This window comes from Leptopilina heterotoma, unplaced genomic scaffold (genome assembly GCF_015476425.1).
Source record: "Leptopilina heterotoma isolate Lh14 unplaced genomic scaffold, ASM1547642v1 Lhet_1, whole genome shotgun sequence".
NCBI classification, from domain to species: Eukaryota; Metazoa; Arthropoda; class Insecta; order Hymenoptera; family Figitidae; genus Leptopilina; species Leptopilina heterotoma.
The window spans coordinates 920,358-947,511 of record NW_025110812.1 but is presented as its reverse complement, the minus strand read 5'-3'; the positions used below and the strand labels follow the sequence as shown (position 1 = coordinate 947,511).

Below are 27,154 nucleotides of genomic sequence, written 5' to 3'. Positions count from 1 at the left end.
AAAATAACTTATTGGTAAAAAGTAACTAATTAATAGTAAGAAAAAATAATTTTTAGTAAAAAAATAATTCTAATATTCAGTAATTAAAAATAATTAATTATTAGTAAAAAGTAACTAAATATTTGTAAAAAAAACATTTGATTTTCAGTAAAAAAGTAAATAATTTTTTAGTGCAAATTTTTTTATTAGAAAAATTAGTATTTTTTAGTAGAAGAAATAAATAATTTTGACGTAGAAATTATGTTTGTTGTTATTTTTAAAATAATTGTTATTTACTAAAAAAAACTGTTATTTACTGAAACTAATTGTTATTTACTAAATAAATAGTTATTTACTAAAAAAATGTTATTTACTAAAAAAATCGTTATTTACTAAAAATAATTGTTAGCTACTACAAAAAATTGTTATTTACTACCAAAAAATGTTATTTACTGAAAAGAATAATTGCTATTTATTAAAAATAATTTTTCTTTTCTGAAAATAATTGTTATTTGTTGAAAATAATTGTTATTTACTAAAAAAAATTGTTATTTACTGAAAAAATTGTTATTTACTAAAAATAATTGTTAGCTACTACAAAAAATTGTTATTTACTACCAAAAATTGTTATTTACTGAAGAGAATATTATTTACCTAATTTGTTTGTTAAAAATTTAACATTTTTTACAGTGCAAGAATTAAATAATTTTTGGATGTATATAGAGAATTTTTTTAAAAGTAATAGTGAAAAGTAACTAATTTTATTAGTGAAGAAAGCAACTATCACGGTAATCAGCTAAAAGTAACTAATTTTTGGTTAAAAAGTAACTAATAATTAAAAACTAATTTTTCAGTTAAATTACTAAAAAGTAAAATACTAGTTAAAAGTTAAAAAAAAATTTGTTAATTATTATCAATAGAATAAATAATTGACAAAATAGTCAAATTCAACTAAAATTGACTATAAGTTTCACCATAAAATTTAGTAAAAATTAACATAATCTAAAAGTGAATTTAGTTAATTCAAATTTATCAAGTCAAACCGAAACGTTAATTGCCAAATTTCTTCCCTACACGTATGTTTTTAAAAAAACAAAAAACAATTGAATGAACGAAAAGTTTTGAAATTTCAGGAGTTTGCTTTTTTTTCTTTTTCTTTGTAAATAGTTTTATCAGTCGTTACCGGAAGGGGGGGGGGCGGAGAAGAACGCTCGCACGGTGAAAAGAGAAAGACGAAAAAAAAGAGAGTCCACTTTTTTCTTTTCTGGTAAAGTGAAGTAGGCAGAAACGAGTTTCGGTAGCTCGCGCATATTGGTCTGGGTCCATTTGCGAAATTAGAGATCTTTCGACGAAGAGTCAAAAGAGTGAGAGAGAGAAAGAGGGGGGTGGGGGGATGGCAATCGCTCCAAGAGCCAAAGAGAGAAAGAAAAAAGAAAAGAGAGATGACGTTGCACAATGGAAACGCGTTTCTGCCCTTTTCACCCTTCACACCTTCACTTTCCTTCTTTTCTTTTATTTCTTTTATTTTTTATATTTTTTTTTTTACTTTTTTTTCCTCATTTTTTTCTGTACCACTCTAGTAGTTTCACTTATGTCTTTATCTTTCACTGACTTTTCTATATAATCAGTGGCGTAACTATTATTTAAAATTTTTAAATTCTATACAAAAATAAAATAACTTTTTTAATTTTTTTTTTTTATTTAATACTGAAAATTGGAAAATTTTTTTTAATATTAAAAATTCTCTTTAAAATTTAATTTAAAATTCAAAAACAGAAAAAGTTTTACTTTACCGGTCGGAATATTAAATAAATAAATATAAAAATAAAAAAATTTTTAATACAATAACCAAAAATTTGAATAAAAATACAATGAGAAAAAAGAGAATACAAATGGAAAAAGATTAAAAAATAAAACAAAGAGAAAAGTTAGTATAGATTTAAAAAATGTATAAAATAATTTTAAAAAATTAAATTATTAATACAAATTTACCAACAAAAAAAAAAAAAAATTTTTCTTTAAAAAAATAAAATAAAAATAGAATAAGAATTGAAATTATAAAAATATAAACTAAACAATTTTCAAAACTAAAATAATAATTTTAAGAAAAAGTAAACTAAACAATTTTTAGAAACGCAAAAAATTAATTATAAAAATTTAACAAATATAAAAAAAAGAAATTAAGAATAAAAAATTGTTTAGAATTAAATAAATGATTAATAAAAAATAATAAAAAAATAAATATAGAATAAAAAAGAAGAAAATATTTTATACCAAAAAGAAAGAAATTAAAATGAAGAGAAATAAAAATGCTGTCAAAAATTAATTAAGATTACATAACAAAAATCTAATTAAAATCAACGGATTAAAAATTTGAAATGAAAAAAAAACTAATAAAGCAAAAATCCAATTTTAATAATAAAATTCAAGAAAAAAATCATACATTTTTTTCCCATTCGCTAAATTAAATTTTTTTTCAACAAAAAAAATCAACTTTTTCCATTTTGACCGAGTTTTATTTAATGAAAACTTTTTTTTCCATCCTTCAAAAACTAAATTATTAAAAGAAGAAAAAAATGCTCAATTTCAATCAAATTGAAAGTTTCCAAAAATAAAGCATAAAATGTTAATTAGTGCGCAATATTTTTCTTGTTATACTTTGTTAAATATTTTTGTTAACTACAAGTTAAAAATTAAATAAATAAAATAAATTACTTGCTATTTTTCTCATTTCTTGAATTTGTTGAGTTAAAGATTCCACAGAAAAAAAAAAAATTTCAAGCAGCTAAAAACGATATTTTCCTTTTCAGACGAGATTTATTAAGTGAAACCATTTAAAGTTGCCTATTGAAAAAAGTGGATGAATTATTTTTTTTCCACGGAAAAAGTTTGAACACAGAAGTGGTTATTCCGTGTCCACGAGTTACACATTTTTTTTTTTTTTGGTAAATTTTAATATTTTGTTCTCCTCACAGGCGTTTCTCCTCATTTTGAAACAAACAAAAAAAAGAGAAAAGAAAAAATTTCTGTTTTTTTAATTTTCCTTCTGTTTTTTCACTCTTTGTTCTTATCACTATTATTTTTCTTTAAAATAAAATATTTGAGAATAATTTTTTTGATACTTTATAATATATAGTAATAATTTAAACAATAATAATAATATTAATAATAACAATGATAATAATATTAATAATAATAATTATAATAATAATAAGAATAAGAATAATTAATAATAATAATTTTTTTAAATTAAATGTATTTTTATAATTTTTTCTTTTTTCGTAAAAAAATTTTTTTTAAATATATATTAATTTTTTTATAAAGAAATTTAGTTTCTTAAATATAAAAAACGATAAAAATTAGGATTTTGGATTTAGGATGGGATCGATGGACCGGGTTAATAACCACTCCTTGTCAAATTTTTTTCAGCAAAGTAATTTTATTTTCCTTTTTTTCAATCTTCGCCTTTCTCCAAAAAACAAAATTTGTACACGAGACATTCGAGAAGATTTACATTCATTCGTTATTTACAAAATGAAAAAAAGAAAAATTATTTTGGACCTCGTCGTTAACGACAAAGAATTTAACAATATTTAATAAATAATAATACTATATTCAGGAAAACAATAATCTGCGGTGTCGAGAATTTTTTTTTTACAACATAGAATTTTTCCACCGGGACCGTTCTCAGCTTTTTCGAAATTTCCCAAATGAAAAAAAAACTTTTCAAAATTTCTCAATATATATATCAGTTTTTAATGAGATTCTCTCTTTTACTTTCTCATAAATTTAATAATTATACTATTTTTTGGCTTTATTCTCGAAAATCAAATTTTATTCGTTCTGAAAACGGTCCAGAATTCTTGGCATTTCGCGCTTATTCCTAGTTTTTTCTTTTGTTCTTTCTACACGATATTTACAACAACAGATTTTCGATTATTTACAAACCCCCTTAAAAATATTTAAACCAATATATCTTGGCAAAAATTATTCCGCAATGAATTTTCTCTCTAAATATACACAGAAAAAGAGGTTTTTCCCCTAAATAGCAATGAATTTGAATTTCCCGCCGAATCTCAACTACAAACAACAGCGCTTTTCTACAATTATCTCTTGGCGCGAAAATTCAAATTCTTTGAAATTATATTTTTGTTAAATTTGCAAATAATTTTTGCCTCAACGTTGGCAATATTAAATTAAGAGGGGGGGAAAAAATACTGACTAGTCGACTTTTTTTTGTGAGAGTGTCATACACACACATACACATATTTTGTTCACACTGAAGAAAAAGAAAAAAAAAAAGAAATCCGAATCGAAATCGTTTCTCTTTAGATTTTTCCAAAAGATATTCGAGATTTCTATTTCAGTGGACACTTAAATTGAAATTTCCTCTCCCTCTCATCCCTTTAGAGAGAGAGAGAGAGAGAGGGAAAAAGAATTGTCGCGGGAATGTTAAGATTGTTCTGAGAGTAAAAACGCCGCGATCTTTTGCACGGATATGTACGATATTATCCCTCCTCCCCCCCCCCTTTGCCCCTTCCTCACCAAACAAATACGAATTTCAAGTGTTTCTTTAAATGGAATTTTTTTTTCCTCCCATGAGATGGCGAATCACAACTCCTCAGGTTGGAGATACAATCAGCAATCAGCAACAAAAAAAAAAAAAAAAGAAAAATTCCCACTTGGCTCCAAAACTATCAGCTATAGAAACTGCAATCTGAGTTCTAATTCGCTATTCGCCTGGGATAATAAAGGGATCTCAGTGTCAGAGCTGATTCAATTTTTAAATTTTGTGTTTGAAAAGAAAAAAATTTTCTGAAACTAATTTTTATAGAATTATTCTTTTTGAAATATTACAATTGGAGACTAAGTTGACTTTACAAAATAGGAACTGATTTTTATTTTGACAAAGGTTGTGTTGAGAAGTGAGGAAAATTTTTTTGAATTTACTACCCAACTCTGCTTCTCGATATTGTGCGTTGGCCTTTAGTTTTAGTACCTAATTTTTACTAAAAACTTTTTCGAACTTTGAAAGAAGGTATAAACAACAAAAAAAAGCTATTGTGAGCTGGCCTTTAGTTTTATTGAAAACTAGGCCTAAGTGGAGACTTAGACCTAATTTTCACTAAAAGTTTTTCACACTTTGCAAAAGGTTACATAACCAACAAAAATAGGTATTGTGTGTTGACCTTGAGTTTTAGTGAAAATTAGCCTTAATTTCCACTGAAACTAAAGGTCAACGCACAATAGCTTTTTTTACTAAAATTCTTTTCATACTTTGCAAGAGGCCATATACCTTGTAATCATAAACCTTTTCTAACCTCTAATCGTAAATCGTAGAGGTTTACATTCTTAGGTCCCTCGTCCCGAATTGTAGGCTCTACAATTTCACGTTTCCACCCTTAAGTCTCACATTTCAAGATGGCGGAAAATATATCACAATTTTCCCCTCTTTAGGTCAAATTTACTTTATCCTTCCCTGCTTCTCTTCCCCTTCTCGATTCTTTGAAGAATTTACCAAAATTACCGCTTTTGGTAATTGACATTCAGAGACCTTATTTTTTTTTTTCGAAGGGGAAGAGAAAACAGTTTGTCGGTATTTTCAATTTTCGGTCAATTTTGAGAAGCAGGGTTTGCCGAACAGTCGCCATGGATTATCCGATTGGCTGGTAAAATTACCGGTAACATTACCCTTCAATGAAATTGCTTTTGTCCCTGGGAAAGTTATCACAGAACCCTTGTCAATATTTTCTTTTACCAACCCCTCTAATTGTTTCAGTTCAGGATATGATTTATTGATAAAGCGTGTCATTGACAAATGGAGGTTACGATTAATTAACTGGGCTGTCAAATTAGTCTCCTATTGTATTGATCTTCAAGGAGGTCGAGAACGGAATAAGCTAATTAGAACATTGAAAATAGAAACTAATTAAGGAATTGAAGATCTTTTAGGAATCTCATCCATAGATGAGTTTGACTCCTACGATTCGACGGAATATGACTCCATGAGTTTGTATTTGTACTTGGGAAAGTAATTTAATTACAAGTGAGCTGTGAATCGAAATCCGCCACTGACAATGAGAAACCTAGGAGTTTTCTGTTTCTGGGTCACGTGTCCCTAATATCGAGATAAATGTCCTCGGGTTTACTGAGGAGGTCGTGAATTTGTTGCATTGTGCAAAGGGGGCAGACCTCCTCGTCAGTGCCGTCGGTTGTGATTCGCCTCGCTGCGCCAGGACCCCGTCGATTGCCCACGCCAATAATTGAGTAACCCTCCGAATCGACGGAATTCGATCGCGATGTGGAGACGAGTCTCTGAAGGGCTCTATTCGCACGAATTGGATGTCGTCTAAAATCATTGTTGTCCGATTGTCTAAAGTCTATGAACGAATAGCCTTCGGAATCGACGGACGGACGACGTAACCTATGAACCGGTGACGCTGTTGTTGGAGTCTGCAAACGGGGCCTATGAGTTGGGGTAATGGGAATTTCGGAACTCCTCACCGTTTGTTGTTCTTGGATATTAAGATAGATATTTGGATCTGTTAGGAGTGTGGTCAATGCACTTGGATCAGTGGTGATTAGGGCATTTTGACTTGTGAGGAGGAGATTATTTTCAAGGGACGATGAGGCTAATGTGGATGATTGGGAGGCTATGGACAGGGGGACTCCTTGGGACTTGGCGAGGAGGGCGCGCGGTGTTCGATAACCGCCGAGAACCGCTCTCGAGGGTTTATCGGCGACTCGGAGAATTGATCTCGGATCTCGATAGTCGAGATAGTCGAGATGGTGAGGCGCAGGTGCGCGAGGCGGTAGTCGTGGAGGTAGTAGTGGTAGTTGTGGTGGTTGTAGATGTTGTTGTTGCTGTCGGTGATCGAGATTTGTGGCTCGTACCTCGATCGTTGGCTGACTTGGATGATGATGATGATGATTGTGTAACTGCGAATGTGGCACGGTGTCTGGTAGGTCCTCATAGAGAACAGCGCTCCCCAAATGTCCCGTGCCTGGATGACCACCACCATCGGGAAGTCTTCCGCGTGCCGCAGCGGCCGCCGCACTCTTGCATGGTAACAGATTCTGCACTTTTCTCTTGTGCCTGCAACAAAAAGAAAATATCTCCATTAGAATCGAAAAATACAAATTATAATCGTAATTAAAAAATAAGATTTAAGTAATATCACTTAGGGTTGTTTTAGTTACTAATTAACATCTAGAGTTTCTGTTTAAATGGAGGGTTTCGAAAGCCTGACAACATGTTAAGATCCTGGATTTTCAACCCTTGCCTTCTCGCCTCTTCACCCTTCGACATCTAAACCTTTACCGTGGTCAGATTACAGAGGGATTTGTTGGGGAAATTTTCCGGATTATTCAAATTTCGTAACAACTGTTTCATGTCATGAAGAAGATAGACCATCAAGAATAGACCTTTCTGGGAATTTTTGGAGCGAGGGGGGGAAATAAAGAATCGTTGATGGCTTTTTTATCGAATGGACTGAAAGTCGGTGGCACTTGGATGAACGTTAATGTCTCACGTCAAAGGATGTGTGTAGAGTCTCCAAGGGCTCGTTAACAATGTGTTCGCAAGTTTCTCAGTGGCATGCCTGGGAGAGAGAGAGAGAGAAAGGAGACGAGTCGACAAACGCGAAAGTCGCGGACGTGTTCTTCCGTGAAGGTTGTGTAGTCAGCATCTCGAAAGGTATATACACCAAAGGCGCCTTTGAAGATCGTTACCGCCAGTTTCATAGGACGTTTCCAGCCTCTTCGCCGGACAGGTTGTTACTCGAACTAACTTGCAGTCTGTCGGCACCTCACCTCTGACCCCACCACGTCTTGTTTCTGTCTCTCGGTGAGAAAATAATTTTTAAATCCCTCGGTCATTAAACTCCTTTGATAATTCCAAACACGAAAAATGTTTTTTTTTCCTTTCCTCCCGCAGAAAATCAAGAAATATATTTACTAATAAACTCGAGTCGATATTAGCTTTCGGATCTAATTTGATCCGAAGGGTTCGACCTCACAGAGGGTTCTAAGTGAAGCATATACTGAATGGAGTGGTTTATATCGGAAGTTTTCTCTTAAACTCCCTTGTCGACCAGGGGAAGACAAGATGAAGAGAATGGACTTCTGACGAATCACGTGTTCCATCAAGAAACACAAATTCCCCGGGATCAAAGGCATTCCTATTGGTTAAAGGGAAGTAAAACCCGCAAACTTTTACCTAATTCACCCTAAGAGAAAACTTTTTTCCCTTTCCTTTATTAACCACTAACCAGAAAATTTACTAAAGAAAAATCATTGTTCAATGAAAAAAACCTTCGATTGTAATTCGTGATAAATTCTCGAAATCACGAAATATTCTGTGAAGGATGATTGAAGAAATTCTGCGGTATTGCACCTCCCGAAGATGACTCAAGGAAATTAGCTTCTTTTAATATCCGTTTTGGTTTCATTCCATTTTTTCCATCTCACATGCACGATTGAAAAAATCGACGAGACAATTTCCTATACACCAGAGAGATGGATAATCTTAAACCTGGGGAAATTAAATTCCCCGATAAGTATATTGCTTTGCTTCTTTCTCAAATTGAAATTTCACAGAGGATTATCGTTTATATTAATTTTCCTCCACTAGATGACTTGACAAATCCTAAAACGTAGTCTTTGGAAAACAAATTTTTAAAACTCTAATTCCAGATATGATATTTCTCGCCATGAAATGATATTTACATCGTTAGTGTTGATACACTCGAGTTGGTAAACCACTATGGTAGTACGATAAAGTCAAATATTTCCGCGTGGCAAGAAATTACATGTGGTGCTCCGCACTTGGAGTTGATTATTGTTTAAACTGGAAACATAAACAATTCCCAGAACGTGAAGAGAGCCAATAGAAAACCCCTTGTTCGGCAAACCCATCTGGATTGGGGAAATAGACCCCGAGGTCATGTTCTCGTTCTGACCCTCTCGACATGATGGAACTATAAAAATTCACCGCCCGCTCGATATTCTCCTACTTTACTATACCTCAAATGGAGGGCGAAAAAAAACAATCCAATCCTTTTTTTTTGTCAAATCATCATCATCATCAGTTTTGATGTCAATTATAAATCCATTCAAAATCGAATGTAAAATTCGAAAAATAAAGAACATGATTCATCAGAGTGTACCCTATACACAATTCTCTCGCTATTGAACCAAACAAAAGCGTTCCATTATTGAAGCAATAATTTTGAAACAGTGTTTCGACAAACCTCCCCCTTGGGGTCCGCATCACGAATTTTCACCTCTTCCTCCACCATGTTTATATGTGTGTTTGTGTGTGTGTGTGTACATATTGGACTATTTGTATCGTGCATAGTTCTAAGTTATGCGTAGTGCGCCGATCTCCCTTTCCACTACCAAAATAATATTCCCCATTCGCTTCGGTACAATGGATCTTGATTACCATTGTCGCGACGCGGGAGAGTTTCGCAAAATAAATAGTGAAAAAATTCCACTGCGCTAAAAATGAAATTCTACGAAATCCCCAGAGTTTCTTGGATGAGATCAAAATCTCAGGATTTGAGTTACAGCTCCTGTTAAATAAGTGTTTCGATTTCTGGAGAATTTGAAAATTGAAAATCTAATCGTATTTTTGAAATCAAGTTTTTGAATTTGAACACAATGCAATTTTCCCTAATTTGAATAATGCTATTACCAAATGGAATGGCGAATTGTAAACGATGCTCTCTAACAATTCGATTCAATTAACAAGGTGCTGGGGACAATTCGTATAATACTCGCCAACCTACGACGTGAAATCGAAGCCTAGAGATAATGAGAGCAAGAGATAGAGAGTAATACGAGGTTCCGTAATTCTATTTCGTGTGTGATATATGGCGACCCTCTCACTCTCTCGCGTACTATTGTAGTCTCACTGTCGCGAATATTACCCTAACGGGACCATAATTACGTCATCGTCATTGTCTACCCATTGCAAGCAACTGCAAATGCCATGCAGTAGTAGACCTTCGCCACAATTCTCTCTCTCTCGAAACTATTCCATTTCCTTCCGTCTGTTATACAACCCACTTCGATAAATCCCAAAATTGTCCAATATGTGCCGAAAAATACCCACCACAAAATCCTAGTCCAAAATCCCATAGACGAAAATAAATTATTCGAATAAAGTGCATTTTGGAAGCATTTCTTGAATATAAGAAGTCAGGGATAAAGGGGCTTTTCGGTAGAAGCATTATGTGGGGTAATTAATTCCGTATGTCGCATATGCTTGGCACAATAGGATGAGGTTATGTTATATATATCGGAGATGTTGACCAGTACCCCAAGGGGATCATTGGAGAGACCACCTGGTACACAGTTACCCCCCATTCCAAAGGAGTGGTCATGAACATTCAAGACCTCTCTCTCTCTCTCTCTGGAAATTATCGGCGCATTGGGTGCAATTGAAGGCAAAGTGTGCGCACCAGGTGTGTAATAGCGCCTCCGAATATTTCGCGAACACTAATGGGAGATACCGCTGGGGCCAAGGCGAGGGCTTAAGAGATTCCACTGATTTATTACTTCCCAAGAATCGATTACAAATTCACTATACTATACGGTGAGAATGTTTCCCTTTTCCTTTACTGCGGCTTCTTTTTTTCTTTTATTCCAAAAAATTTGGATATTACAAAAAAAAATATTTTTCTCTATTCGTATTTACAAATAAAACTAATTTTTAATTACTGATCGTATCTACGATTTGGATTATAATTGCAAATTCAGGCGCGGCGGAATATTATCATCGCTGCTAGGTGTAGATAACAATGGAAGTGAGAGAGCGATATTCATTCCCGTGTGTGTTATGTATTTGGTTTTCGGTCCATTGATGGGCCGCGCCAGCACTTTGAATTCTGGCGGAAGGAAAATGGTGGGAGGTAGAGGAGAGAGTCATTTATCGATGTTAGTCGCGCGTGTATTGATATGCAAAATTTAGTTTCCCTGAAACTTGAAAATACGAAGTCGTGAATTTCGATTTAGTCGGAAGTTAATTTCCTTTTCTGGGAATTTCCTCCAGTTTCCTCAGTATATAGTTTCTTATGAATTCCCGTTGCGGTGGCAATTAATTCCTTTGCCTTTTGCTGGAAAATTCCCGGCTAAGGAATGGTTAATGATTATTAATTGGATAACCATCCTCATCAATGATGATGAGGATGAATCATCGTTAAATCATCATTAACCATCCTTATCATCAGTGGTTTAAACCACTGATGATAAGGATGGTTAATGATGATTTAACGATGACTATCATTAATGATGATGAGAATGGTTCGACACCTAATCCAAAATTTACAGACGCTACTATCCAGTTGTGTGTATGATACTACAATTTCACTTTGGGAATGTCTCGAAGTTCATGGGGAATGGCACGACCTCCCATTTCATTTCTATGGGGCGAGACGCATATTTTCAGCAAGTGGGTGGGCGCGACACTTTGTTAGGACGCTGTCTGCAACACCGGGAGTCTGTCGAGCAAGGTGCGCGTCCTGTCACCAGCACCTTGTGCCAATGCCATAACTATGCCCTTCCTCAATGCCCTTCCCGAAGAGCGCTCTTCTCACTGAAATCATCAGAATATAAAATACTCTTTTGCCCCCCTTCGGAAAAATTATTCCCCTAATGAATATTGTCAACAAAAAAATTCCACAATGCTGATTACTGATTAGCCATTCAATTTCCCGTCCCCTCACTCGATTCGGAAATAACCCAATGAACGTCTATAAGAAAACAAGCAAAACTTAATTTTGTGTTTTATTACAACTTCCATAAATATACGGAAAGAATTCTAATCCTCTAATTCTCTACACCTGTCAACAAACTTCTTCTCGAGAAAACACACGTGCCTTAATAATTCAGAGTATTTCCATTCCCTTTCTATTTTTATAGTAGAACCAGCAATTTCGAAACGGTTAATAATCCGTCAAAAAAAAAAAAATTTCTTCTTTTTTTTGTTGGAAATTGTTTCACTGTTAGAAATGTAAATCGAATTTTTTTTCCCAATGGTCATAAGGATCTGAAGGGCAATTAGCCGACGAAAGACAGCAACGGTAATTGGTTGTTTGTGATTTGAAATATCAATTTCAATTGTTTGCCGAGAGTATATAATCGAAAAGTTGCTCCGCGCCTTCAATGTATGCTAAATGAGAGATGGAGTTGCAATGACGATGATGATGATGATAAAGAAAAAGGTTGGGTTACCAATGCAAATCGTTAAAACAACCTCGTACCAGTGACCCGAATGTGGCATCACCAGAGAGTAACCGGAGACAAAAGAAGCAAAAAGGAAAAAAAAAAGAGGGAAACGCTGAAGTCAAGTGCTTGTTTCCAACCTTTCCACTCTTCTTTGATTTTCTACCCTTTTCAATTAAATTAAAAGAAATATTTCCACTTGGATAATGTTTTCTACCTCCCTCCAAATTCTAAATTCTTTTTCCAAAAATATCAATTTTTTCCTGAATTCCAAGGGAAAATCTGGAATTTTAGGTTGAAATTGAATTTTTGTTGGGAAATTATCAAGTGTTGTAGACTTGGAATTATTCCAAACGGCGGGGTTTTCTATAATTATGTTTGTATTCTAATTAGAATACCATGATTATTGCACTTTCTAATAGGATTCTTTTGTTCTTTTTAGCAAATAAAACAGGTTTTCCATGAAGCATTAAAATCTGATAGCAAAAGAACACTAAGATGAAGTGTTGACTTCCGCGAAAACAATTGTTGTCATAGAGTACGCGTCACGAACCATGACGAACATCCTAAATAACATAATTTTTGCCAAAGAAATAACTTCCTCTGTATATGTAAATTTACTTATGGGAAACGAACAAGTGTAATAATAATTATCACCTATTTCGAGTCTAGCGCCTATTTAGGGTATTGTCTACTGATTAGAAATTGGAAATTAAACAGCGTTTTTTTTATCCTACCCGGACTAACAAAGAAAGTAATTTCTTTGGTAAGTTTTTTTTATGATTCGTAGGTAATTTATGATATTCATTTAGTATTCTATTCGGTGACGTCTATTTGATTGTTCAATTAACGGAGGGGGTTTTTTTTTCGGGTGGGTATATTTGTATAACGATTGCGAATTACTTGGGTTGTTATGCAAATTGAGAAAGTAAGCAGGCTTTTGCATTTCTCGGTAGCTTGAATATCATTAACCTGAAATCTCGCGGCAAATAATAATTATCGTGCGCGGAAATAATTTTCTAATCCGGGATAATAAAGGAGAAAGAGAATGAAAGCAAAGAGAGAGAGAGAGAGAGAGAGAGAGAGAGAGAGAGAGAGAGAGAGGGGAAAACTTCTTCGACTTCTTGGAAAAAGAAGTACTTTTCCATATTGGTGGGATGTAATTTCGTTGTCGACAGATTCGACCCACGCACGGCATTAGCCACACATGCGATGCCAGACTGAAGAAAGAGGTGGTTGGTGGTGGAGAAAAAAAAACACGAAAGAGGAGAAGAAGAAGAGAGGGTAAAGGCTTGAGACGTAGGAGAAAAACGTACCTACAATGGCTAGCAATTATGTAGAGTGGCCGACGTCTAGAGTTCTCTATGTACGTCGACTAGGCATCGTCGCCATTGCAGTCAACGCTTGTTAAAGTTGTGCCTCGGGTATCTCAGAAATATGGCAACTCTTATCTTCTATCTTTCTCTCTCTCTTCCTCTGTCTTTGCCTTTCTTTTTTGCTCCCCTTTACTGTGTTCTCTCTTTTCCTCCATGTGTTTTACTCTACAACACACTATATATACGTACAAGAAACTAGTACCCACCAAAGAGGTCGTCGGTGGATAAGAACCCTATGCCTTTTTTATACGCCCTGCACTTACGGATATTACGTGTGATATCCTCCTTTTTGGATTGTATCCAGAACATAAAATAAGAATAAATTTTTTATTTCCTCGTATTATTAAATTGAAGTTCCGTCACTTGTAAGTGGGAAACCTCTTTCTATTTTTCCATCGAAACCGGAATTTTGGTTCACTGATGTGCCCCAGGGTGTCAAATCATCACAAAACCGCCACAATCGACGTACTGTCCAACTTTTACGATTGTTGTATTTTTTCCCAAATTTCCATAGTCCTTAGAACCTTAACGATCAGCAGAAAGCGCAAAAGTAGAAATAAACCAAAATTTTTACGATTTTTCTATCTCTCCTAATGCTTGTAGTCCAAGGACCTAACGATCATCAAAAACCACCAAAATCGACGTAATGGGCAATTTTAACGATTTTTGTGTTTTTTCCCAAATTTTTATGGTCTATAGAACCTTAACGATCATCAGAAACCGCCAAAGTAGAAATAGAACTAAATTCTTGCGATTTTCTTATTCCTCCTCATACTTATTGTTCAAAGGTCCTCATGGTCATCAAAAACCGCCAAAATCGACGTAATAGGCAATTTTTACGGTTTTCGTATTTTTTCCCAAATTTTTACAGTGCTTAGGACCTTAACGATCAGCAGAAACCGCCAAAGTAGAAATAAACCTAAATTGAGTCGTTTTTTCTACTCTTTCCCCAATTTTCATTTCCCTAACGATCATCAAAAGTCGCCAAAATCAAGGCAATCGTCAATTTTGACAATTTTTGCACTTTTTCCGCTAATTTTCAATAGTTTAACGTTTCAATTCCCTGAAAAATATTACTGATGGAAATAAACAATCCTCAGATGACAAAAATCTGTCTTAAAAGAAAAAAATTCGAAATTAACGATTCTAGACTTTTGATTTGTTTCTTTTTGTTAGGTGCGCAATTTATGCTCGAGCGCTTTGACGAAAGAGAGGAAATGTGAAATTAGGGTAAGACGCTGAGAAGATTTCGTTAGTTAGCATAATTCTGTTTATGAAACTCCTCTTTCTCTCTCTCTCCTCACAGTCAAAGAGATAACTAGACGCTCCTCCTCGCCGATTTAATCTCAATGAATAAACGAAGCGAGTGTTTTGGCTATATAACCTATTTTTTTCTCGTCATTTGTCGCTGAAAATCTCTTGAAAATGTTTTCAAGAGGTGTCTCTTGGAAAATTCTATAACCACAATTGTATTTTCATTGAATTTCAAAGAAGAAAAAAAACCCGCGCCTTGGAAAAGTGTTAATGCTTCTTTTACACATCGTCGCTAAAAAATACACGCATATATATACAATCTCTCTACAAAAAAGCCCGCTTTTCATTATACGAAAAAGTTACCCCCTTTTTTCCCACCGCGCACACGAAAAAAGAAAAAAGTAGCTTCTCCGGAATTAAAAAACTGATCCGGCACTTTTGCAAACGCAAATTGAATTTTTCTGCCCGGATAAAATGTCGCTCTTAAAATAATTAACTACCTTGGATCCAACTAAAAATAACAAAAAAAAAAACTTTCCAACGCTGATGAATTTAAAACTGAAAATTTTCAATTTTTAAAATGGCGGCTAAGCAAAATGTAATCTAATTAAAAATACAAATTTTTAAAAAGATTACTTTTTGCTAAGCCTTTAAATTCTTTAGAAATTAAAATTTTTTGTAGTTAAAAGATAGTTAAATAAACCGTATAAATGAATAAACACATGTTTTCGAAAAATCAAAATGGTGGATCCAATATGGCCGAACTATTGAACAAAAATTTAATTTTTTAAAAAATTTTCTTTATTTGAATAAAATTCCCTTTCCTAAAATTCCAAATAAAAAATGTCTTAAAAAACCATGATTTAATTTCTTAATTTCAAAGACTATTTTAACCCCCCCCCTCTCCAACACCCATTTTTTTGAATAGGGAATCATTTTCGTACAATGTAACACGCTTTTCCGCTTTTTGGGATGGTGAAAAAGAGAAATACACGACGAATGAAAAGAGATGAAAAGAAAATAGAAAACCAGAGAATCGAGCGATAGCTCGCTTTGGAGGTGAAATAGAGGAAATATAGGTTAGATTACGTGAAGACGCATGGCCTGAGGCCAAAGACGAGCCAACCCTGTTTTAGTCGAATCCAGAGAGAGAGAGAGAAAGAGAGAAATGCTTTGTGAGCTAGTTAAATATATATAGTGAAATGCTGTGCGAATAAAGATTTCTCTTATATAAATACTCGCTAATAAATTACGTAATTTGTGATTAACTTATAAACTAAGGAGAGAAGAGAAGAGAGTTTATTCCAAATTTTGATTTTGAATTCTGAGATCTACGTTACCGACTGTTGAAAAGTAAGATTTACCGTTAAGGTTGGTCCACAATAAAAATTTTCGATGAAAGTCGATCTTTAAACCTAACCTCGAATTATCAAACAAATTTAAACAAATTTAAACAAATCTAAACAAATCTATCTAAACAAATTAGTAAAAAAAAGGCCAAATTCTAAATTAACGAAAAATTCATCTAAAACACCTCGTTAAATGCATGTGTGAAAAAACAAAACAAATTGTCCTAAAAGAGCTTAAACATTATACCCAATGGGAAATGCCAGTGTAGTGCCGATGTTCACCACTGGCTTAGTACTCAGACGATTGTTCGGCGTAGTCTAGCCGAGCCTCGACAACTAGTGCTGGCGCAGTACAGAATTTTTGTTTCGCCAAAGCTTGGACAAGCCACGGCGGCAAGTGCTGGCTGAGTATAGAAAAATTGTTCACAACGCTCTTTGCCAACACTGCTTTTTTGACATAAACTTGAAAAAAATTATTAAAAAAGTTTATAAATGTTTATAAATATAAATTTATTGAAAAAAATTAATATTTTACTTTTCAGTTGTTCATTTTTATTCTTATTAAATTTAATAATAACAATTTAACACAATTGTCTAATTTTGTAAATAATAAATTATTTAAACAAATTAAAATTATAAACAAAATTTAAACTTTAATCTCAATAATAATTTGGTTCCTATTAAAATACTATTATACTTCTTACTATGAATAACAAATTATTAAAAAATTACCACGTAATTTAAGAATTACGTAAAATGTTGAATGCAATAAGTAAAGTAATTTAAATTAATTATTAAAAATGTAGTTTAATTTATTTTATTTCAATTTATTATTTCTAACGTATCCCTATTTTTTTCTCATCTTTGACTCAATAATTGTATGTCTGAATGATACTGAGATATTAATACTTTACTGTACACATGTGTCGTTAGCATAGTGGTTAGAGCGTTAGTCTGTTAGTCCGTAGGTCGTAGGTTCGATTCCCCTCGTCAGCAATTTTGTTTATTTTCATAGGTTTGCGATATTTCTAGATTCCAATCGTTAGGTTCTAACGTATGAAAATCTAATGCACACTTACTGTAATTGTTTATTATTTAATTTTTAAATGTTATAAACAATTTTTTTCTACTTCATTTACTATATCCATTGTTAGTCTCCATCTTTAATACAATTTCTTTAAGAAGAGAAATATTTTATGAATAATAACTATTTATTAATATTATTTACCATTTTGTTGTTAAATTATTTATAATTATGAATTTACGACTAATTAATAACAATACGGCATTTATTGCGGCAATATTCTCAGCCAGCACTGGTCCAGTGCTGCGCCAGCGCTGTCTGGCAGCACTGACAGACAGTACTTCGGCAGCGCCAGACGGCGTTATCATCCCAGTGCCATGCCAGTGCTGGCTCTCAGCCTTGCCGCCAGTGCTGCCAGTGCTGGCGCAGTACTACGCCAGTTGTAAATTTCCCATTGGGTATCTCCACTTATAAAAAGGCACTCCACCCAAAAGTGTCGAAAACAAGAGTGGAGAGAAAAAAAAAGTGCGATACTTATCCGGTAGAAAAAGAAAAAAAAAAACTAAAAAGCTTTTTAATCGTACCGGAAATCCGAGCTTGTCAAAATACCATCATATTTTTGAAAATACATATAAAATAGAGAAAAAACTATTTTATTTTCCCGCTGAGACAAAATTAACAAAAGAATTATTTTATTGTTATAAAAAACGATTTTGAATTGATAATATTGTAGGTACCATGGTTTTGTTAAGAGGAGAGGGCGGAGAGAATTCAGAAGACATTTCCATTACCATATTTCACGATTGCTTTTCATCAAGGAATGATTAAACTCGGTAGATGTTTTTTTTTTATCTGAAACACGTCACTGCACTGAATATTCAGTGAACATTTGTTGGATAGGTATAAGCAACTAAACAGAGAGAGGATATTTTTGTCTTGTATTGTAGGTCCGGTGCGAGTGAATAAAAAAAAAAAAAAGAAAAATTCCCCACCTTTTCTAAAAGGATGCGACGACCTGTAAATAAAATGGCGTGAGATGTAAATAAATACTATGTCATTTTATGTGTGTGTACAATATACGATTATTATATATATACGTAGTTATACGTATTTATACCCACATTACGTATATATACGTAGTTATACCCCTATTACAAATATATATACGTATTTATGCCTATTTTACGTATTTATACCCATATTACATATATTTACGTATTTATACTCATATTACGTATATTTACATATATTTATACGCATGTTACGTATTTATAAGTATATTACGTGTATTTATATACAGGAAGAAGAGGAATGCTCATGTTATGTATATATAGAAAGAAGAGAGAGAAAAAAAAGTAGGATGTAAAAGGAAAGAAGAAAAATAGAAGAGGTAAAAGGAAAGAGTTAGGAAATAGGGGTTACAGGGGATAAATGAGGGGGGGTACAGGGTGAAAGAGGAGGAAAAGGAGGGATTTTAGAGTCGAGAAGCGACAAGAGTATAGAGACGGGTACATGGCTCTGATTAGCATACAAACTACGCGAAGCCATGTTGCGTTGACTCAACGACATGCTACGGCGTAACAACGGCAACAACAAGCAACGCAAACGTATAGCACTCATATAGCAGCATATAGAGAGGCACTTTCGAGCCGACTTTTGCCCACCCACTATGGTGCGAATCGAGACAGTGGGACTAACACTTGAATTATCGCCTCGTTTAGCAATGGCGTACATTATGATAAATATACGATCCAATATTAGCAGGTGAATATATTGTCACCAAAAATTTGCCACTGGAATTCTCATCTTTACATTGTTGATTTTATAATCATTGAATTTTGATTTACCTCAACTTGAATTAATTTTGTATTTTCTTTCAAATAATTATTGTCTCTATGGACGATCATAAAAAACCGCCGAAGTAGAGATAAATATAATTTTTGTAGAATTTTCTATTTCTCCAAATGCTTATAGTCCAAGGATTCTAATGGTCATCAAAAACCACAAAAATCGACGTAATGAGCAATTTGTACGATTTTCATCTCTTTTCCTAAATATTAATAGTCCCTAGGACCTTAACGATCAGCACAAGCCGCCAAAGTAGAGATAAACCTAAATTTTGTCGATATTTCTACTTCCCCTCGTACTTATATAGTTTCCAGGTCCTAAAGATCATCAAAAACCGTCAAAATCGACGTAATGGTCAATTTTCACAATTTTTGGGATTTTTCCCAAATACTTAATGATTTTAGGACCTAAACGATCAGTATAAACCGCCAAAGTAGAAATAAACATAATTTTGACGACACTGGAATTTTTCTAATGCTCATAGTCCAATAAACCTAACTATCATCAAAAACAGTCAAAATCGACGTAACAGACAATTTTTACGATTTTTGGATTTTTTCTTAAATATTTATTGATTATAGGACCTAAACGATCAGCAGAAACCGCCAAAGTAGAAAAAAAACTAAATTTTGACGATTTTTCTATTTCCCTCAAATAATTAATAGTCAAAAGGTACTTAACGATCATCAAAACAGACGAAAATCGAGGTAATGCTGAATTTTGCAAATATTTGATATTTTTATTTCCTTTGCTCATAATGCAAGTTCGAGAAACTTAAGAATCGTCAAAAATCCAGTTCATCCCGTAAATTTTGTAAATTACTATTTTTTCTCCCCCAATTCCAATGCATCAATTCCCGCAAAGCATTGCTGATGGCAGATTCCTGATAAAACCTCGTTGTGGCAGTACTAAAACCACACACTGCCACTAATTTACTAGCCACTTGATAGGACCCACAGTGTCTGTAAATCGCCTCCTTTTATAAAAAAAAAAACAACTTCACTGACGTGTCCAGAACTCTTGACCTTCTTGAGAATAATTCAAAATGACAAAATGCCATCTCCCTTTCACGGCTGATATATAAAACATAAGTTTTACTACCTTCCCCCCCACCTCCATTTGGATCCTTAGGTTATTTAAGACTTAAGTTATTCTCGACCTGCGTTTATGGCTTTCCGATCTTCCATCCAGTATTTTTTTTACGATCAAAAAAATCTCGAGACCACAGCAGATGTGCGCGCAGGCAAAATTTGTGCTGATGATGGTCGAAAAAAAAGTGTCTGTGCGGTTATAATATATGGACAGCTATATTTTTTTAGGTAGCATATTTAATGGATGATTTAGCATCATTCTGAAAATGAGGGGGGGGGAAACATGATTTGGATACTTACTTCCAGAAGACGACGGATACAACGGCAGCCATTAGGAGCAGTACGACCGTACAGGTGATAATTAGGGCAGTACTTTGTAACGATGGATTCGAATGATAGGACGCGTCGATCATCTGTAACAATATAAAAAATTTGAAATTAAAAATACAAACATGAAAAATTCAAACATGAAAAATACAAACATGAAAAAGGCAAACATGAAAAGGTCAAACGTACGAAACGGTCAAAAATATAAAAAAGGAAAAATTCTTTAAAAATAGGACTTCTAATGGTTATAGAAGATTTTGGAGTCGAAGACTTTTATCCAAATTCAACATTCTTTTCCGTTATTTAACGAATAATACGCAGCTTATTCTAAAAAGATGAAAATATCATTTCATTGCTCCTTGCGATAAACAGAAGCATAAACATAAAAGTTTCCCCTTATGACATAGCCGTCTGTTTCGTTGATACTGTAACTTTAATAGCGCGCAGAAGAGTGGAGTAAAAACATGAACGAGCTTTATTTATTTCTGCCCAAGAAGAAGCAGAAGAAGAAGAAGAAGTTCCAGTAACAGATCTTTTCATTCTCATACACATCCTTCTCGTGTTGTAAAAAAAAGACTTTTACAACATAAAAGCGGAACTTGTTACAAAACTCCATCTTCCTCTTTTGTAAAACTCAATTCATTTTGTTTCCTTTGGAGAAAAATAATTTTCCACTTTTATAGAGAGAGAGAGAGAGAGAGAGAGAGAGAGAAAAACTTCAACTAAAACATATCATGACTTTTCCATTTTCAAAAATTCTTTACTAATAAATTTCTTTTCTTTCTTTTTTCATCAATTTTTTATCACGTTTATTCCTTTTCGGTCACAATTTTTTCCTTTTGCTCATAACTTTTTCTTTTTGACAAATTTTTTTTGTAATTGTTTCCAAAAATTCGTGAAAAGAAAAAATTTGGTTGAATATTCTGATTTCTCTATTCTCCCTCTCCTTCACCCTTTCCCCCTTCCATTTTGCTCGACTGAATCCATTAGCCGGCGCCATTAATATCGCGGTAATGATGAGCGATGAGGCTCCGAGGAAAAGAGAGAGAGAGAGAGAGGGGGGGAGAGAGAAATAGGGGTTTGTGAGAGAGAAAGAGGGAGATACCACTACCACCACACCTAGTCTCGCGGCAGGTCTTTGATAAATGCTGCTTTCCTTGGCCTTATGCCAAACAACACGTTGCACAATATCTATAGTTTCTATCTGCATCGTCTTCGTCGTCGTCGTCGTGCCCTTTTCCTGGGGTGGGTTATCGATACTAAACCAATCTTCAATCCCTCCATTGACCCCTACCCTATTCTCGTTGATCCCTTTTCATTCCTCTTATGAAATTTATAAATACACGGAAATCCTATAAACTTTCTGATGCTGTAGAAACTTTTTTTTTTCCTTTTTCCCCGATTCGACTTCTTATGTTTATCGAAAAGGAACACTTTTTCTATGCTTATCAGGTAAAAAAGGAAATAGTGCTAAATAGGTTAAATTAGGCTGAAACTGGACATAACCTGCTTTCTTCATCAACTGTGGGCTAATTACTAAAATTAATTAATTAATTAATGCTAATTTACTAAAATGTACTTTTCTTCACTCTTTTACTATTTCTTCACTGTTAAAATGAATATAATCTTGAAGTTTCATCTGTTCGTCAAAAAAGAAAATAAATAAACGAAAAAACTAACTTTCCCCGGAGTGTATATATAGAACTACTGTTAAAATTATCTCGATTCAACCTAACCTGCATTTTTCATCAACTTTGGCCGAATATTGTACTTTTCTTCACTTTTATTCAATTTCTTCACGACTAAAGTATAAACATAACCTTAAAATTTCGTCGGAGTATATAACTACAGTCAAAATTATCTCGATTCAACCTAACCTGCTTTTTTCATCAACTTTATCCGAATATTGAAAAATGTACTTTTCTTCACTCTTTTTCTATTTCTTCACTGCTAAAATGAACATAACCTTAAAATTTCGTCTATTCTTTAAAATTGAAAATAAATAAACGAAAAAGAAATAACTATCCCCACGCTAAATAGGGAACTACAGTCAAAATTATCTCGAATCTAATCAATTTTACCGCCCACTATCTAGTTATGCCTTCTGTATTATCCCGAAACGTGTATAACCTCTCTCTATACAATACACAAAGTATCTATCTCTCTATCTATCTCTATCTATATATATATATAAATTGGCGAGATTCGTTACGAGGAAGCACGCGAGTAACGCATGCAAATGCCCTCGGACAAATGCGTAATTAGCTTAACCCAGGGGTCCGAGGAGACAAGGGGTGGGGGCGAGAGGGGGGGTTTCAATACCAGTAGAATAGAGGTAGAGGAATCGTTAAATCATCGGGACGATTTTCGATTCAGGTAACGGAGCTTGTATTGTGTTCGGCGAGAGTATATGCTAATGAATTGATCGAATAAAATAATGTTTTACTACCATCAACGGCAGGAAAGCAAAAAAGAAATTATCCATTTATATACTCTCCCACTTTCAATATAAATTATCATTTTTATTTTAATTTATCTGCACTTTAGTGGTTATAACCAGAATTCCGGTTAATATGTGTACATGCCAGAGAAAAAAAAGACAGTAAAAATTGATTAAAATCGGTAAAATGTCGGTAAAACAGATTTTACCGACTGTTGGTAAATTAAAGTCACTTTCACAATATTAAAACTCAGTTTTTTTATTAGATTTTCGTTTTATAAATGTTTTTTAAATTCTTCTTTTTACTTTAAAAATAAATTATACTTTTAAATTACTGAACAAAGAGTAATTTTCGGTGAAATGTAATTTTTACGATGAGTAGTAAAGAACTTTTTTTTATTGCTTAGGCCTGATAGTAAAAAAATTGTGTTTGGTCTGTACTTATTGCATTTTAACTCAACATGTTTCCATTGAGGAGCAATATACCCTGAAAAATAAAATTCTCGCCACGTGTGTTGTCAATTCGAAACAGTTTTAATCCCCATTTTTTTTCCCCCCTTTGTCTAAGGCAGTATATAGTGGATACAAAGGGAAAAATAAGATTTATTAAAAATAAATGTCATTTCCGGATTTTGTTTTCGGGAGAAAAGGGGAAAAAGAAATAAATTTCTATTTTCGTAAGGGAAAAGTATCACTTTTATTTCCCTTTTAGTTTTTCTAACTTTTGTATCGATTTTTCTATTTTTTCTTTTCTTCTCTTTTCTTTCTCTCGTACACTTTTCATTTGCCGCTTTCTTGAATTTTGCAGATTAAAGAGAACTTCCCCGTCTCTTGACCTAACAACTCTCCTTTTGCTGTGGTTTTCGTCCCCCTCCTTAAGAGGAGAAAGAGCGCGAGAAATTAAAATCTCTTCCTTCATTCCTTTTTTGCCTGTTAAAGAGCAAAGAAATAATTTTTCTTCTCAAATTAAAAAGAAAAAAAGAAGAAAACAAAAAGAGAAAAAAAGAAAACAAAAAGAGGAAAAAGAAAACAAAAAGAGAAAAAAGAAAACAAAAAGAGAAAAAAAAACAAACTCGAAATATGAAAAAGAAAAATTGTAAATACACGTCACTAATAATAGCGAATGCAGGAGAAATCTCATATCGTTAAATTTGTGAAAAGGGATTTTGTGGTTTCGCTCTAATCTCACGTGGAACATTGTTATACTGACTTCAAGGTTCATTACACGCAACGCGTAATTCTCTTTTGCTAGAAAGAGACTGTGAGAGAGAGAGAGAGAGAGAGGAGAGAGTTGCAGTCACAGTTGGAGAGATTCATTTGAGCTTTGCCTCTCGAAAATGTTACCCAGATAACAATATCTCTAGTGTTGAGAGTTTCATTTCCATGTTGATATAATAAAACACTTCAAAGAATCATTAAAAATTTAACTTTTTTTTCGCCCTCGTTCTATTGTATTTAATTAACACACGAAAGTATTAGTTATTTAACACTTTTAATTAAAATTGTTCGTCGAAAAGGAAGAGAGAAAAAAATTTGACAATAAAAAGTCCCTCAAAAAGACTTCACTTCCTGAAAATTGAGGGAATGGATTTTTTTTTGGAGAAATTCGCCTTTCGGGTGGAAAAGAATAATGAACCACACTCTCTCGAGAAAGGGATGAGGAGAATCTGTAAAAACTTTTTTTTTCCTCCCTCACGAAATATATCAACCGAACGATACTATTAAAATCTTCATCTTCACTCTTCATTTTTGATGACATTCATAGTTTTGTGCTATTTTTAACAAAATAAAGAAAGTCTGACCGAATTCGGAATTGCGCCAATAGAAGGAACTCCACGTGTTGGGAAACAAACATAATTTCCGAATATAGAAACCCAAATTGTCCAGTAAAGCATTAGAAGTAGTCGCTAAGTCCATTATCATTAGATCCGAAAAAAAAGTTGATAAAACTTTCACTTTCTACCCTCTTTCTGTTATAGACTCTCCCTTATTTTTTCCATCTTCCATTCTTGTGCTGATAGAAAAGGGATAAAATTTACCCTTATCGCGATATCCAATTTCAAATTATCCATAATAAATAAGCCATCGAGCGTAATGGCTAATACGTGTTGTGTAGCACAAAAGGGGAGGCGGAATAAAAAAAAAATGATATATTCTTGAGGGACAATCGATCCAAGACGTGTTGTCAATCTTTATTAGACTTGTGATAATTTATGGCACGTAGTTTTGTGGAAAGTAATATAAAAGTATCTTTATATTACTTTTAGAGTTAACATGAGGAGAGGATTAATTTTTTTTTTTCAGGGAGAAGAAGGTAGAATGTGCTGAATTCTTAATCACTTGGAAAACAGGTGCTTGAGGCGCTGGATTAATAATAATTCTACGACAAGTTTAGTACCACTTAATCACGGATGTTGGTAGTGAGCATTAGTTGAAGAAGACTTGGGTAAAAGCTTATCGACTTAGTTTCCACTTGTGGATGCGCTAGAATTCGATGGGTACAAGTTTGCTGATTTTGGGTTAAATCACGAAACCTACTTCTAAGTCCTTTAAGATACGTTACTTTGTGCATAGCAGAAAAGCCTCTTCAAGAAGGCGAAATTTTTGATTTAGTTTGCTTTCTTGGTTTTTAGCATCCCGACTGTTACATAGTTTTAGGTGTTTCTTTTCGATTTGTTAGGTTCAGGCCTTTAGTTTTAGGTTTTTCAGTTTTTTCTTGTTATTCAAGACTTTATTTAAATTTGAGTTTTCCAGATTGGGAAACGGTTTTTCATGAAGAGGGTCAACAATCGTTAATCATCACAACTATGGGGACTTGACAAACAAGTTTCCGCACGCAGTTTCTGAGGCACTCGAGCGGAACGCGTTTCGTTTTCGGAAAAAGGGGTGCGAGAGGAAATTCTCTAGCCACACAGGGAGAACCAGGCTCGTTTACATGTATCCCAGAATAATCAGAGGAGGGTCGAGCTTCGTAACGAGGGTGTCGCAAAACCACAAGTTTAAACTCAACGTACCCAACACAGAACCACTTACTCCCAACTCCATTCGAACCCCAACCAACAACACCCTTCATGTCCAAAAAAAACCAGACTCGTCCACTCTCCACTTTTCTAAAATTCCTCCGCTTTATTAAATTCTAGCCCACTAATAACCAAAATTGATAATACTATTTTAATAAAGTCTTCAATCAGCAAGAGGAGAATTTGCAGGATTAATCATCAGTAATGATTCCAAACTAATGACTAAAATTCAGTTGCAAAATCTCAATTTGGGATTTATTCATCCAAATGATTAAACTCTTGATAATTCGTCATAATTGTAAATAAGGAAGAAGAGGAATAAAAGAAGAAATTGCCGCTGTTATATGGAAGAGTACAATGGTTGTCGTCAAATCTCTCGCAACATGAGCCTCGTAAAACTTTCATCCCGCGTGCGCATGAATAATTTAATTCTCTTGACACCGTCAACGCCACAATTCACTTCTTGATCCTCCACATCCACATTTATACTCCCCATGATGCAAACACATATACAGACAAGCACTTGCATTACAAGCGTCACTGGAACAAAGATTAGAAGTTTTCGGTATGGGATCTATATACATATATATATGTACCGAATGAGAGGAACCTCTCAGCAGGAAGTTCCCTATTCTCCCCTGGGCTCAGTCAGACTCCTGACGACATTTGCCAGGAAGGTCCTCATCTATCCTTTCACGTTGCCTGGAAATTAATGCCACTTATAACTCGCTAGACACACGCCTGGCTAGTGCACCGCATCACCCCCCCCTCCCCCTTCATTGAAAACTTAACCGTGTCTTGCCTCGCCTTCAGGAGCTTCTAAACTTGAAAACCACGTCATCTATTCTCACCACTCAACGGGAATACCAAGAGAAATTCGTCCATATAATGCATGTTACTTGTTTGATTAGGACAGTTGGGAATGAGACCACAGAAATCGAAATTCAAATGGGTAATTCAATTTAAAATTTTCAAGGAAGATCCAGAGAAAATTAGGACTTTTTTCTTAAATGCATCCTCATAGAGGAAGTATTTTTTCTTTTATTGCTTCTTTCAGGAAAATCAAATTAAAACCCCAAGTATGAGAGTACAATAACTGTTATTGCATGGAGGTGGAGGGTTTAACCTTTTGAAGCGTACCGGGTGGAACCCGGTGCATGTATTCCACGTGGTACTGTCAACAGGGAACTGCTGAACAAACAAGACAAAATGTTCATA

General features: G+C 33.9%; 1 protein-coding gene across 2 annotated transcripts in view; it reads right to left on the bottom strand.

The window, feature by feature from the left end:
* The window catches only part of LOC122497567, a 422,553-nt gene that overhangs the window by 14,155 nt on the left and 381,244 nt on the right, over positions 1-27,154 (bottom strand). For both annotated transcript variants that reach the window (XM_043604773.1, XM_043604781.1), the window contains exons 3-4: positions 20,450-20,562; positions 6,874-7,075 (exon numbers count right to left, since the gene is read on the bottom strand). In XM_043604773.1, the coding sequence (XP_043460708.1) occupies positions 6,874-7,075; positions 20,450-20,562 (315 nt within the window). The remainder of the gene's footprint in view (positions 1-6,873; positions 7,076-20,449; positions 20,563-27,154) is intronic.